The sequence below is a fragment of the Meleagris gallopavo genome, chromosome 9 (assembly GCF_000146605.3).
Source record: "Meleagris gallopavo isolate NT-WF06-2002-E0010 breed Aviagen turkey brand Nicholas breeding stock chromosome 9, Turkey_5.1, whole genome shotgun sequence".
Classification (NCBI taxonomy): domain Eukaryota; kingdom Metazoa; phylum Chordata; class Aves; order Galliformes; family Phasianidae; genus Meleagris; species Meleagris gallopavo.
The window spans coordinates 12,873,082-12,887,588 of record NC_015019.2 but is presented as its reverse complement, the minus strand read 5'-3'; the positions used below and the strand labels follow the sequence as shown (position 1 = coordinate 12,887,588).

Here is a 14,507-nt window from a genome sequence, read left to right as displayed (position 1 = left end):
CTAGCCAGGTTGCTGACCTGTGACTACTGGCTAATCAAACATTTTAACATTCAAGTAAAAAAAAAAAAAAGTTTTTAATAGAAATTAATATTGAACTGTTTTAATAAAATGCAAAGACAGTAACAAAAATACTCAAACATTTACGTCTATTGGTCTTAGTATTTCCTTACAGCATCTGCAACCAAAGCACTGCTGTATTCTTGCTAGTCCCCAAGGATCTGAGAACCTGACAATTAGAATGTGTAACTTCCTTCTGTAATGCCTCTCGGTCATTATTTAAGCTGCTTTCTCCAGTTAGTTAAAGAAAAATATTTTGGAAGGACAGAATTTGCCATCTGAAACTTTACACACAGCTCTTGTTTAAACCTCTACCTCTGAGGCTTTGCTACGTAAAAAATAACCTATTATCTGCCAGAACAAAGGATGTACAAAGGAGGGCATGGGAAGTATAGAAAAACCTGCTAAGGATGCAGTAGGTTAAGTTATAACACTGGAAAGCAACAGGGCTTGCCACTTGCACTACTGTAAACTGGGGGAAGCTCCACTAACACCAATGGAATTACAATGGCAGAAATCTGATCTAACAGATCAGGACTGAGTCAGCAAAATGTCCTTTTTTAATTTATGTAAAACATGAATGCAATATATTACTTACTATCCACTGTATAAATTATTGAACAAGTACTTACGTATAAGACTACGGCAAATTTTTCGATGCAACTGAAAATGTGAAATGTTACATTAATCACTGGAGTCTTTTTTTTTTTAAAGACATAATACAATCTGGAAAAAAAAATTAACCATACTGAAAAAGGAAAATCTTTCCAGCCTACAAATGAGAAATACCTATTCTTACCCAGAGTGAAAAGATAAACTCCCGTGATCATAGCTCAGATTTATGAAAGCTCCTCAGCTTGAGAATACCTGCATCCTGGAACCATCAAGTGATGCTTCCAAATAAGTCCCTGGCTCCATCACTACAAGGCCATTCTGCCCTCTTACTGTGTTCACATTGGACAAACAACCAACAGCTGTGAGAGTAGGTACTTCTGCTTAAGAGACGACTTTAAAAATACTGATATGAAATATAAGATGTAGTGCACCTAAGTTCTTGATTTTTATCCAGGCATTACCAGATCTAGTATTCAACAAATAAGGGGGATAATTTCAAATAACAAGCACTGTGGTATTTTTTTTTTTTTTTTTATAATTTAGAACAAATTATAAATTAACCTGTCCATACTTTTGAGACATAATATACAAGAGCAAACAGCTGAGCGTTCTTTTATTACTCAGGTACTACAATTTTTTCCCAATAAAATTGTCTTTTAAAAAAATTCTTGCTGTTGAATCCCAGTTCAGATCCGGTACGGGCTTTCAGATGAGGTATTCTACCATCTCTCCATCTGGGAGGTCCTGCCCCATGGTTTGAACAGGGGCTTTTCTTTCGAGAGTACTGGAGTGGAAGAGTGGCCCATCTACGTGATGAGGGAAAACAAGAGAGACAACTTCAATCACAGATGAACTGTGAGCACAGGATCAGAAAAGTGAGGTTAACATTGTAAGCCATCTTCTGACATTGGCCAAAAGACAGCTAACAACTTACTGGTTAGTATAAAAACCACTATTCTTCAAATATGTACGGTATTTTCTGAAATTCCCTTTCGGTATCTCTCATGGATACACAACAGCATATAAAATGGGAGAAACTTCGTTTAAACTAATGCAGCTAGTGTACACTTCCACCACAAACAAAACCTGTTCCCCTGCTTCCCTCAATGCAAGATGCACAGCAAACCAGCCAAATTCACTCTTCCATAAAGAGCAACGTAATTGTAATGTGTCTGTAAGTAGAAGAGGCAAGGTTGTGTAATCTGCATTGATTTGGCAGAGTGGACTGGAAAATGAGCAGTTCTTGCCAGCTCAGAGCTCTGTGGGAAGCAAATTCAGCCTCTGTGATAGTCACTGTCAACGTGATCTACTTACACCACTGCTGAAGTTGGTCCTGCAATGGGACAGTGTAATAACGAGACAGCTTTATCATGCTAGTTACCCTTCCTTCTTTTGTCTCCCCCTTAACAGAGTCCACTTTGCTCTGAAAACTCACTAAAACATGATGGCCAGTTTCTACAGCTCATTTTCATATGCTATTTAAAGCACACAGACCACCCTCAACTTACTTCAGAGGAGACTTTCATGTGTTCCTGCTCCAACTCTTAAATCATGCTGTACCTCTCAGCTCAGTATATCCATGCTTATCACACCACTCTGAAGGCATTATTTTTTTCTTCAGAGTGTTTGAGATTTCTCAGAACAGGGACAATCTTGCCTCTGAAACCCACAAGTAAACCCAGCTTTCCTGAAGAGAAGAAGGGACAGCAGAGCCTGCCCCATGGAGAAGAACAGTCAGTGAGCCAGTGGCACAGGCCCCTCTGGGAGAGCAGCTGAGCTTCCTTACCTGTTTTGTCAGCACTATAGGGCAGGCTGGCACTGGGGAGTCGTCCTGGTGTGGGAGCTGCAGGGGAAGCTGCAGCTTTGCTTTGCTCGTTCCCTCGGTCAGTTTGGGTGCTGCAGTCCCGGCTGCCTGTTTTAGAGTGGGCTGACAGCAATGGGGTGGAAGGAAGGACAGGAGAGGGCGTGGAGGGAATGGATTCGGAGCGATACTCTGTTCCCAGCAGAACACCTTTGTGGAAAAAGAGAAGGAAATTTCACAATCCCAAAAAACTAACTGGAATCAGTTCTGCCCCTCTCTGTAGTACTTGCTCTAGGATCTGCACTTTAGCTGTCAGCTCTAATTTACCTTTCCATAGCACCTTTCACCACTTGGTGCTGAAGTACCTGAAGAGTAGCAGTGTTCTCATGTTGCTGCATGCAAAGATAAGCGAGCTGGCACTACCATCTTAATTCCCTGACTCTGAGCAGTTGCTCAGTTGCGGATGGATAAATCTGCACACCCTGAAATCAGCTGCAAGAGACTTTCATTTACTTATCAGAAACTTAGGGAAGACTTGTGGGTCCAACTTCTTTCCAGAAAGAAAAACATCATCTAAGATTCCCTTTGATATGATTTCCTTTCTCCAAACAATAGTGCCGAGTCATTCTAGACAGAAGCCGTGTTAGCGCAGGCACAACTCTACAGGACAGCAATCCTGATTTGTATCTCTGGCTGAAGGAGACTTTACATCTTCAGAAGCTGTAACAGCCCAGCTGAAAGCAAGTGCCTGGGAACTCTGAAAACCAGATCTCAAATATTGCTTATATCAGGCACCAAACCAAGTGGGAATTAAGGCTGAAAAATTTTCATGACAGCCTGGACATCAGAAGTCACCGCTTCCCCAGAAATGATTAAAGTGAGCAGCTGCTGCAAGTGTGTTCCACTCTGCTTGCAGGCAGTTTTCCTGCATGCTAAGCCAGTCAATCTGTCTGTCAGACATCTACCTTCTGCTGTTCCTGCCTCCCCTATAGACAGTGACTGGCGTACCTTAATTGTCACCATTATTTAAAAATTACCTAGGCTGCCTTTCCAGCTCTTGTCCTCCCTCTTCTCTTCCAGGATGGGAGTGCTGCTCAGCGTGGATGAGTGGGACAGCAAGCCCGAGCCAGCATTTGAGATTGACATCAGTGACTTGGCAGGCCTCATGGAGGAGAGCTGGTCTGTCTTACCAGGCTCCTTCCGGGAGCGCTGCTGCAGGACTTTGATCATGGCATCCTTCTCTATGATCTGAGCGTGCAGAGTCTTGATCCTTTTTGAAAAGAACAAAGGACAACAATGTGCTTGAACTTCCATCACTTTGGACTGAGGCCTCAGCACCCCACAGCTGTGACTAGAACTCCCCTGGGCATTCAGGGAGGCATGGAGAGGACACCCTAAATACTGGCTGCTGACCCTCCATGGCATAGTGTATGAGGCATCCTGTACATGTACACAGAAAGCTTAACTGAGACACCACCTCACCTCTTGCTACTGGAAACTGCTCTAAACAGGCATGGGAGAAGCTCTGAAGCAAGGCTGAGAGTTATGGGTGGGGTACAAGGCTGACAGAAAGAAAAAAAAAAGAACATTCACAAAGTGTGGGGAGTCTGCAGTGGAAAAACCTTGGGGAAAAACAGTGAAACAATAAAGAAGTGGCTCAAACTTGGGGTCTGATGAAGATGCCCTGAAGAGAAAGGAATAAGCTAGACACAAAATCTAAATACAGATTTTGGATTGCTGTGCAGTTACATCCTTGGTCAAACAAATGTCTGGCATTCTACATTATTGTAGTTGGTGAAGACATGTGAATTTCTGATTCTGAGGCATCTGCCTGAATAATTCATTTAGAATCCCTGTCCTAAAGTAGCCAAATAGGAACAAACTGCATTTTACCTTCCCTCCATGTCCAGACACCTCCTGTTGGCAAGCAGGATCTCTTCCTCCTCCTTTTGAATGCGAGCTTCCAGCGAAGTGTCATAGCTAGGGTTAGGTGAGTGGCTGATCACTGTCGTGTCCCTGGGAACGGGCAGTAGAACAGATGAAGGGCAAGCTAATCATGTTGCTTTCCTTCTAGCAGTGCTGAATGATTGCTCAAAAGTAACAAACAATAACAACTACTGTTTCTGACTTTAGGCTGGTTCAGTGTCTTTTGAAAATCCCACTTCCAGTCCTAATGAAAGAAGGATATGCAAATAATACTAACAACAGTCAACTTGCTGTCTATTTCAGGCCAGTCTATGATCTAACTGATTCACTGTGCTAACTTAAACAGATTGATGGGGCAAATCCAAGGAGAGGAATGGGAAAAGATAATATAGAATGTTAGGCACTTTTCTTTCACTGAAAAAGTACAAACTTTACTTCAGATGCAAGATCCCCTTCTCTTCCAAGAAGCAGGTATCTGAGTATATCTGAGTATCTGAGACCCAGCAGCCCTAAGAACTGTCTGGTAAATGTACATTTAACCCTGCAAAAGTTCAGATCAGGAAGAGCAACACACCAGCGTGAAGGGTGTAAGAAGGTCACTCAAAGAACCCTAACTTGACCCAGGTTTCTGCCTGTGCTGTAAAGCATCCTTCCTGCAGCCCCATCTTCCTAAGGGATGCTATTTTCCACCACCGAAGAAAAAGGAAAGCAAATTTGTGCGCAGTGTAGATGAGGTTACCATTGAAATTAGTGAAATCCCTTACAGCCTGTTTTTGAGAAGGCTATAATAAACAGCGTGTAAACTGGCAGCAGTACTGATGGAACAGTTTATTTTAAGGGAGAAGGAGCTAGAAGGAAACGGAAAAGTAGAGGTTTGCTCTTTCCTGACTGGAAAGCATTCTTTGTTCTTTTAACAAAACCTGAACAGTCCTAACACATCCCCTCTTACTCCACGATAAACAATAGACCAGACCCCTATTTATCAGTGCATGCTGAAAATATAACATAGCCTCTAGGGCCAAGCAGTATCAAAAGCCTTTAGAGAATCTCTAGGGAGGCAGAAAACAGTTCACAAGAAACATCAATACCCCAAAATAACAGCCCGCTTGGGGCAAGGTAAGTCTTTAAATGCTAACACAGCAGATCTGCAACTTTCCCCCTGTAATTTCAGTATGATCTTACGTGCTAGGAAGCCAGCTGCGATAACATCCCTATTTGAATCTCGTTCGTGAAACAATCTAAAATAAAATCTGCTGTTAAGAAATAGAAACTAGTGATCAATGAAATTACATGTAAGCACTACCTGAAGTTCAAGAGTTGCTCTCCAATAACAGCACTTGTTTACCAGCTAGCTGAAGACTTGGGCCTATTTATAACCATAATAACTGCTTCTATACAGCTGCTTTGGAATGTGAGCTTGTTACCCAATTTCAGACACCCTTCCCTTCCCAGTCCCACAAGAACTACTCTCCACACACAGCAGAATGTTTTGAGCAGAATTTCCTAGTAGATGTTTCTGGTTAGTAACCATGTTGAGGACAATACCACAAAGTAATTTGCAAAAACATTCTGGAGAACAAGCAAGCCATTCAGGGCAAATGATGTGAATCACCAAACTCACCCCATCCCACATGACTTCAGCAAGGACTGACTCCTGTTTGAAAAGGGGGGAAAAAAAAAAAGAAAAAAAAACAACTCTCCTCACACATCTATTTTTGAAGCAACAGCTTCTAGGAACGGCTCAGGACAACTCTAGTCTGGAAAATGGCTCTTGCATGTGGGGGGAACCTTCTCTTGCAAAAAAGTTTTTTATAGTTAACAGTCACACAGCTCCTAGGAAAAGCAGCCAAGCTCCACTTGTGTGCAGAGGTTTGAGAAGATGTGCAGACCACAAGGAGAGGTATTGTGGGAGGGTGATGTGACAACACTGTCTTGTAGAAAATATGACATCCAACAGGAAAAAGAAAATAATCCCTGTACTATGAATAGTTTGATTTACCTCTGAGCAGCCACAGTTGCAGCTGCATCTAAAGCAAACTGTCTCATCACGCTCTCCTCCAGGTATTTCTGTTCCCACTTGGTCATGTCAGCTTCCAGAGCAAGAATCCTTTCTTCCTTCTCACGCAGGAGTTCCATAAGCGCTGTGGCATTGTACTCAGAGACATTGGCAGCCTGAGATGTACCCTGACGCTGATTTTGAAAAGCAAGGCAAAGAGAAGTTTCAGGATACACGTGTTAGACTCAGGGTTGGTTAGTCTGCTTTTCTCTGAGGGGCAGGGGCTGGTGCAAGAACCCCCCAGAGTGAACTTGCAGTGGCTATGCCACATGAGGCAGTCTGACCTAATATACCTGTGGGGCAGTGCAGCCTCCCTATGTCCAAACCTGGAAACAAGCCCACATAATGCAAGCCAGGCTCCTTCTATATCCACATGTTGAAGCTCAAAAGCCATAAAATATGAAGAACTGTTCCCAAGAAGGATAGCTTAAGTCACAGCACTTGTGGTAGAGCACTTCTCTGTGCTACTCCAGAGCTGGTCAATACTAACAAGTGGTATCTGAGATGGAAAATACTCCTTAAGGCCTTTTTCCACATGCAAAGCCACAAGAGCATGTCAGGGAGCTGGATATGCTACTCAGGTCTGACGTCTCCAGCCCGTCCATACTGCCTAAAGTAACTCACACTTACGTCCAACACCATTCCAGCAAAACACTAACTAGTGTACAAGATTTATCAGAGTTTTTAAAAAAATCCAAATATTTTTAATAGCATTTGAATACTAAATCAATATGATCTTTGTATACCTGTGGACTAAGTAGCTGGTGGTTAAAAGTAATTTAGTTCTAACACAAGATCTGGAAGACAGACAACCTTTTCTCATAAATCAATATTAAAAAAAATGGAGATCTGCTGTGCTGAAAGTTCAAAGATAAAATGCATAGTTTTATATGAAATCTTATCTGCGATTTGTGTGATACTTGACTTGAAGACAAATTGGGCAGGTAATCTGTTTTACATTCAGCTCAGAATTCTTAAACCATGACAAGAAAGTTAATTTTTTGCTTTGACTAAGGCTCAAAATCAAAAATTGGGTGTTCAGATTACCTCCTCTTCTAAAGGTAACATGGAAGAAAATTTACCAAATTATGTTAACTCCTACTGAAAGCACTACAAAAATATAATTATTATGTAAATATCTGTTCCTACACGGATGTGGCAGTTGAGGACCAAATTTAACCTGAAACTAAACATGAATTAGACTATAGGTGAACTGTCAGGTTTGTAAGTTACTCTGGAAATATGATGCAGGCCTACATTGGATGTGAGCTGAAATAAAACTAAAACTTCCCACCCAATTTACAATGCCTCTGCACAATCTACTTCTCATCCATTTTTTCCCCCACTGAAAAAGACAGACTACAAGAACATATTCTACATGAAGCTCCTGTTTCCAACAACTGCATTTACAGAACTGGTTTTGTGGTTTTGGCAGTTTTGTGTACCTTTTTTTCATATAAAATCTTTCTGAAGGGCCTTTCATTTCAGTCCAGTTGTTATTGACTTTTACTTAAAATTTCAAACTGTAAAGAATATTTTAAAAATAATATAAGAATTAATATAACCAGATTGCCTAAAATTAGAACACCATCTAGCTATATGGCTGTTTTATCACATGATGCACAGACTGTTGCTCTTTTATCTAAATTTTCTGGTTAGAAAGAATAAGTAAATCAAGTCAAAACAGAGGTTGACATAATAGTTTCCAAAAGAAAAAAATTTGCTGATTTTACAAGATGGAAGAAAAACACTGCATTTCTTCTGCACATGTTGTAGTGTCAAATCCTACAAGAAGCCTAGCCAGGGCCCAGAGGAAGACAGGATACCTGCTGCATCCGGAGAGATTCCAGCTCTCGCTCTAGCCGGGTCCGCAGCCTATGCTCCAGCTGTTCCCGTTTCTCACACGCTGCCTGCAGCTGAACCAAGGCCTGTTGCATCTTCTCCACTTTCTCAACATAGACCTGCTTCTTTTTGAGCTGAAACAGAAAGAAAACATAACATGAGTTAAATAAGGGGAACTTTTGGCTCTGTATGCTTTGCAGAACACAGCATTGCCAGTCAGAAGGAACACCTTTACATCCCCTGGACTCCAAACAAGCCTGATGTTACAAGTCCTTCCCATCTCCACCTTCCTGCTGGGTTTATTTCTTCTTCTTGTCCTCAGCATCCCCATGGTAGTGATGGGGAAACTGAGGTATGGATCTACTGTGAAGGACTGAGAGCATCAACAGGCTGGAAAGGGCACCTGGGTTGGTGACGAAGGCATTTAAGTGAGTTGGTCCATGTTATTGAGGTACCTGTAGCAAAGACAGCAATTAGAGCTGGCCTGCTGTCATGGTTTGAAGAGTTATCACGTGACACTTATCCCTCCCCTGGGGAGAAAAGGGGAAAAGGAAGAGGGGACTGAGATAGGAAAAACTGATTTACTAAAAGGAATGCAAGATAACACAGAATAATGAAGCATAATAAATAAAAATGAACCAAAAATAAAAGCAGAGGAGAGAGAATCAGTCTGAGTCTTTATTGGCAGGCTCTCCACAGCTCACCTCCCAGAAAAGACAAAAAAGCTTTTCCCCCATCACCCAGAATTGGAAATCGTGCGGAGGCTCCTGGGAAATGCAGCACATCCCAGTGCAGCTTCCTCTTGGAGTCAGAACTCATGAGAAACCAGGAAACACAGCTACACAGTGCACTGTGCCTCTGCACCCAACAGCGTGCCGTGGGATGTCATGATCTGGAATACCAATAACAGGACACCTACAAGTTGGGAACAGCTTTTTTCAGTGCAACATTGAAAGCTACTGGTGGTATCCTATTCCAGCCCCTCAACACTAGAATAATGATCAAGATGAAAGCACGTACTAGAGGCAGCCTGACTTATGCTGGCAGTCCTGGCATTCACCTACCATCTTGGCCTGCTGTGAGCTGAGGGGGCCTGTTCCACTCCTGCCACTGCTCTCCATCACCCATCCTGCAAACAACTGCCATGCTACCTCACCACAACAATGAAAACTTCCATGCTGAAACCCCCAGGAACCATCTTAGCAAGGTCAATTCACAGGTCACACAGAACAGAAATGAACCAAAATGTGAATAAAATATGAATAAAAAACCAGAACCAACCCCAGGTCTAACTCTGTTCCAACACAGAATACTGCACACTTAGGGACATCGTTTTCTTCTATGGAAATTATTATAATAATTACAATTAGCTGAGCTTCCACAGCAAATCTAGGGCATTGCTTTTTTAGCTGTGAATGTCATAAACTCTGAAATACAAAGTAGTACGAAGGCGGCAACTCTTCCCAACAGCCAGAACCAAAGCCCAGTGAAGCACCACAGCACAAAACACATTCTCTTATGCAGCTTCAAAGGCTGCTCTACAGCCTCATGGAAGAAATGTCCATTGAGAGATATTAAAGAACACTACTTTGAGTTCAGGAAGTCCTTCTTGGAAGCGGAAAGTATTCTGGGAAAGTACCATTTGTTGGTCCTATTTATGTGTTCCCTAGGAATCTGCTGGAAGTTATGGTGCAAACAGGATACCAGGCTCGTGGGGCTTTGATCAGAATGAAATGAGTCGTTCTTACATTGTGCCTTCCCTCCAGAAAGGTCTTATCACGTGTTTCTTCAAAATCTTCCCTTTTCATACTCCTGTTCCTTGAGGCAACCCAGAGACTGCGGAGAGAGAAGTCTCCAAACACTATTAATCCCAGACATGGTATCCCTTTCTTCTCTTCCTAAAGTCAGCAGGCACCTAACCTCACAGCATGAATGCTGCTGCCCTAGAGGATTTTCCCCAAACAGCTATTTTATAATAAAAGTTACAGTAATGAGTGAGTAATCCAGCCAAAGGTCTTCCCACCAGTGCATGTACAGCAGAAAGGTATTTTTATGCTTTGATTGCTCAAGATTTCAAACTCGTTTGGGATGGGAGGGACAAAAACATTTTAAAACAACTAAATAGTCAACCGCTGCTCTGCAGAAAATCAATGAAAGCGTTACATTTAATAGATCTTTTTATTCCAGGTCTTAGCACTTAATAACACTGATTTATGACTCCAATAAGTACACCAGTGTTACAGTCTGATTAACAGTAGCTCCAAGTAGTTATGTAACTAGGCAGAAATGATAACCCATGAGTCTGCAGCAGAACCGGGACACGGTGATGCCCAGCACCTTGGCGTTACATGGGAGCCCGCTTACCTGCACAAGAGTAAGAAATGATCCAATCAGCAGAGAAATACTGTGCATCAAGCAGAACAATAAGTGAAAACATGATCTCTGCCACTCTTCTGTGCACAGAATTAAGGGCGAGGGGGAAGGACAGATCTTTGGTTTCTCACTATCTACCGCAAAGTGCTTAAAACTCTCTGTTCATTCTTCTAACACAGCGTAAATACACTGTGCAAAAGGTAGCCGACAATACCATTTTCCTAGTTTCATAATTAATGAACCTGAGAACATATATAGGTGGATTAGCTTCTTGGCAAGCATTCAAAGAATAGCAAGCACCCAGCCAAAAACGAATTAGGACACAGAAATTCCGCTGAAACGTTCACTTTGTAAGTGCTCCCATCAGCCGAACCTGCAGGTGAAACGTTGCAACACAAGCTGTTGCCCAACTTAACTGCACTGCCTGCACATGCCTAACTCATGCACCAGACCTAAAGTACAGGCACAGCTTGTTTCGTGGCTTTTCATACAGCCTTTTTATTTCCCCTCACAAAACGCACTTCCTGCATCGATAGAAATTGTGAACATGAGAAAACGTAGGGTTTTTGCTTTTTTCTTTTTTTTTTGAACACAGAACTAACTCTGATTTTATCTGTCCTCTTGATGTCAAGAGGACCAGAAATAATTCTTCCAAACACAGAGGGATTTCATTACTATAAATTGACAGTATGATCGTGTTTTCCTTAGACAGGAATTGGAAACAGAATTTCCTATTGCCAGTGTGCTGCAGACATAAGAGAAATGGGAGGAAGGAGAAAAGCCAGCACGCTGAGGCTTGTTCCTGGTCAGCTGCCAAGGATTCCCCACCCTCACTCACACAGCAAAGAACCCAAACTGGCTGCTCTGTGCCAAGGGCCACGGTAACATCTACCACAGGGGAGATGGCATCAAAGGACACTGGAATTCCTTACTCTGCAACAGACCTTGCAGTGAACACGTGCTCGAGATAAGAGTTCATTCCTGAAGCTTTACAAGGATGCAGTCACACCCTTCCATCTATAATTTTAAACAAATTTGACAAGACAGAATTTTCCTTTTGATGGTACCACATTTAACTAAGAAGCAAGCTCATGCACACAATGTATTGTAACTATTTTGCCTTGAAGGGTGCTGTGAAAACAGAGAGCATTTTATTTATAATACTATCTTTATTATAACACCTCTGGAAGACCGTACAATCTCAAACAACCTCGGTGCACGTCTGGAAGCAAAGCAGAGCACTTTGGCGTGACTACATTCCTTCCCAACGTTTCCTACAGCATATGGCACAAGTCTATTAGTGCAGATAAGTTCTTGTGGTCAGTCTGTGACTATTTTAGAAAACATCTTAGCGAGGTATCGGAGGCCAAGCTTTATCAACAAGATTTTCTAATTAAATCGTTTAGAACAAGAGCAGTCACTCTCCAGTTCACATCCACTGTGATGTTCTCAAGACATGATGAGAAAAATAAGGCAAGGACAGGGATGCTGCAGAAGTCTGTAGTTTGCAAAAGCATGAATTGATGGAGGGAATACCCCTAGAAAGATTCCCTGGCATCCTGATCAAGCATTTCTGTTTTCATTTCATTTCCCCTTGTCCTTGTCAAGATTGCTCTCTGCAGTTTGAGGCAGCTGGGAGAAGCAGGATACACCTGGGATTCAAAGGCTTTGTTGCTCTGAGTCTGGCTGACCTGAACAGCAAGCTGTCTCCAAGTTAGAAAGATTTACAGTCTGAAAATGTCTGCACACCAGTACCCCTGAACTGCAGGGCTTCCAGCGATGGAAAACAAATCAACCACTATAAACATACAGGAATGAAATGATTAAACAAATGTATTCACTAAACCTAGAAAACTGAAACTTGTCATAAGAATCCTTCTGCCGAAGAAAAGATTTCTTAAGATGATGTAATGCCTGGCAGAAGATAACGTGAAGATTTCTCTGCTACAGAGAGCATTTGCACGGTCTAAAAACAACGGTCAAGGACAAAGCGCTCCTATCACAATTGGACAATTATTACTCTTAACTGTCCAGCCAAAAAGGGATTAACATTCTAGAAGTCCAAGAAACCCTGTCTTCCTTCACTGAAGGTAGGCTTCTCAGCAAAGTCTTCAGCAAACCACACTATTGCTGTTAGGGATCCCAGTCCTTGCAGAAGAAAAGGCTCTGAAGAAGGCATGGAGGTTTCATGTGCACAGTGCAGGGAGCAGGGGTATGCAGGGATGAGCTATTTTCACTGCAAGTCACTGGATGCAAGGGAGGTAGAGGCTGTAACATCCTCCAGATTGGAGCTGCCTCTGCAGGACAAATGTGCTCCTGGGCAAAGCAGATAAGGGGGAAGAAAGGAACTTCTTTTGCAGAGAGATTCACCACATCCAGATGCGTTACTGAGCACAGAGTTTTTCTGAGGAAGAAGAGAAGACTTCCTGTATAGCTAGCAAAGATTCAGAAAACCTCCCAGGCACTCTGACAAACCCCTCTTCTTCATCTTGGACAGCTCCTATTTCACCAAATTGGTAACACTTGCCAGCATGTGCTCATCTCCCACCCACTACTTCTGATGTCTTCAAAGTTCTTTGTTTAATATATTCAGGGTGTTTTCATTACATTCTGGACTTATCCTAAAGCTGAATCCATTCATATGCAGCTGAAAATGTGTTTCCCCACAAGAATTTGCCTGCTATGGCAGAAATGCAGTAAAGAAAAAGGACAACAAGGATGTTTAAACCACCTCTCCCTCCTGCAGTTGGAATATATTCCTCTAGGATGCCTTTGATCCCTCAGTGTTTGAATTCAGGCCCAATAAGGCGCCACTGGCTTCAGCAAGAATGCATGCTGAAGCAATTTACTAACTATCCTCTTACTGGGGAGCAATGTTTGTTGCATGGGAATGTCATAATGTTGTCTCTCCATTCATTTGTGTTAAAAGAAGTTAGAACTCTCACAGCCACCTCTGGAAAATTACTAACAGGCAGAATATGGGAGGTAGAGACATGGCAATAAAAAGCCAGTTCTGCGTCGTTACAAGAATACAGGTCATTAGACACACACAGTAGTTACAGGGAAGAAGGGGAGTTTTCTCTCCTGACTGCCCTACTCATCCACAACAAGACGACATCCAAAAAGTTGCTCCCTTTGAAAGCAACTCTGTCTTGAAATGAGTGGTTATGAAGCCAGGAATATCTTTTTATAGACCCAGAAGTGATTAGGGGAAAAAAAAAAAAAAAAAAGAACAAATCTTCAAGCACATGAACTCTCCTATGGGTTACTTCCCTACAAGCCACAGCTCTGTTCTGAAAGTATCTCAAATATAGTATGTGAAGTATAATAGCTGTCATTTGGAATGGATCTTTCTGTGTCTCCTCTCAAACAGAACCCCCAGTATTATCATGGTGCACAATTCCTCCTCACCACAGCTGAGTTGGAAATGAATATAGAATCTTAGCTCTGATATCTGTTTTACGTTGAACTCTGATGGCTGAAAGATCTTACAGTCTCTAAACACAAGTCACTTGGAGAAGCCACTCAAGCTTCTTCCCTTCTTCTAGCCCTAATTTCATGAAAGACAATGTCAAGTTTTTTCTATTGCAAGGTTTAGGCATGAGGATAGTAACGAATAGATAAAAATATCTTCTTGGTTGTAGTCACTATTTTTCAAAACTGTCTCCTTAAGGCACTCGTTAAAATGGTGGCTTTGTAAAGTAGTGAAGTGAGGGAGTACAAGTCAAAGCACTAAAACAAAAATAAAATAATTTTGCTAAGTTGAACTGTTGTCTTCCATGGTATGAATCAACCAGGGTGAGTAGAAATGACAGTTCAATAAAAGCTCTGAAATTC

The 14,507-nt window shown here is 42.1% G+C and overlaps 1 protein-coding gene across 2 annotated transcripts in view; it reads right to left on the bottom strand.

The window, feature by feature from the left end:
- Positions 1-1,189: 1,189 nt before the first annotated feature.
- AMOT (angiomotin) overlaps positions 1,190-14,507 on the bottom strand; it is a 47,582-nt gene continuing 34,264 nt past the window's right edge. For both annotated transcript variants that reach the window (XM_010715365.2, XM_019618267.1), the window contains 6 exons: positions 8,282-8,431; positions 6,399-6,589; positions 4,367-4,489; positions 3,511-3,743; positions 2,459-2,683; positions 1,190-1,478 (listed from right to left, as the gene is read on the bottom strand). In XM_010715365.2, coding sequence (XP_010713667.1) covers positions 1,378-1,478; positions 2,459-2,683; positions 3,511-3,743; positions 4,367-4,489; positions 6,399-6,589; positions 8,282-8,431 — 1,023 coding nt within the window. In that variant the 3' untranslated portion in view covers positions 1,190-1,377. The remainder of the gene's footprint in view (positions 1,479-2,458; positions 2,684-3,510; positions 3,744-4,366; positions 4,490-6,398; positions 6,590-8,281; positions 8,432-14,507) is intronic.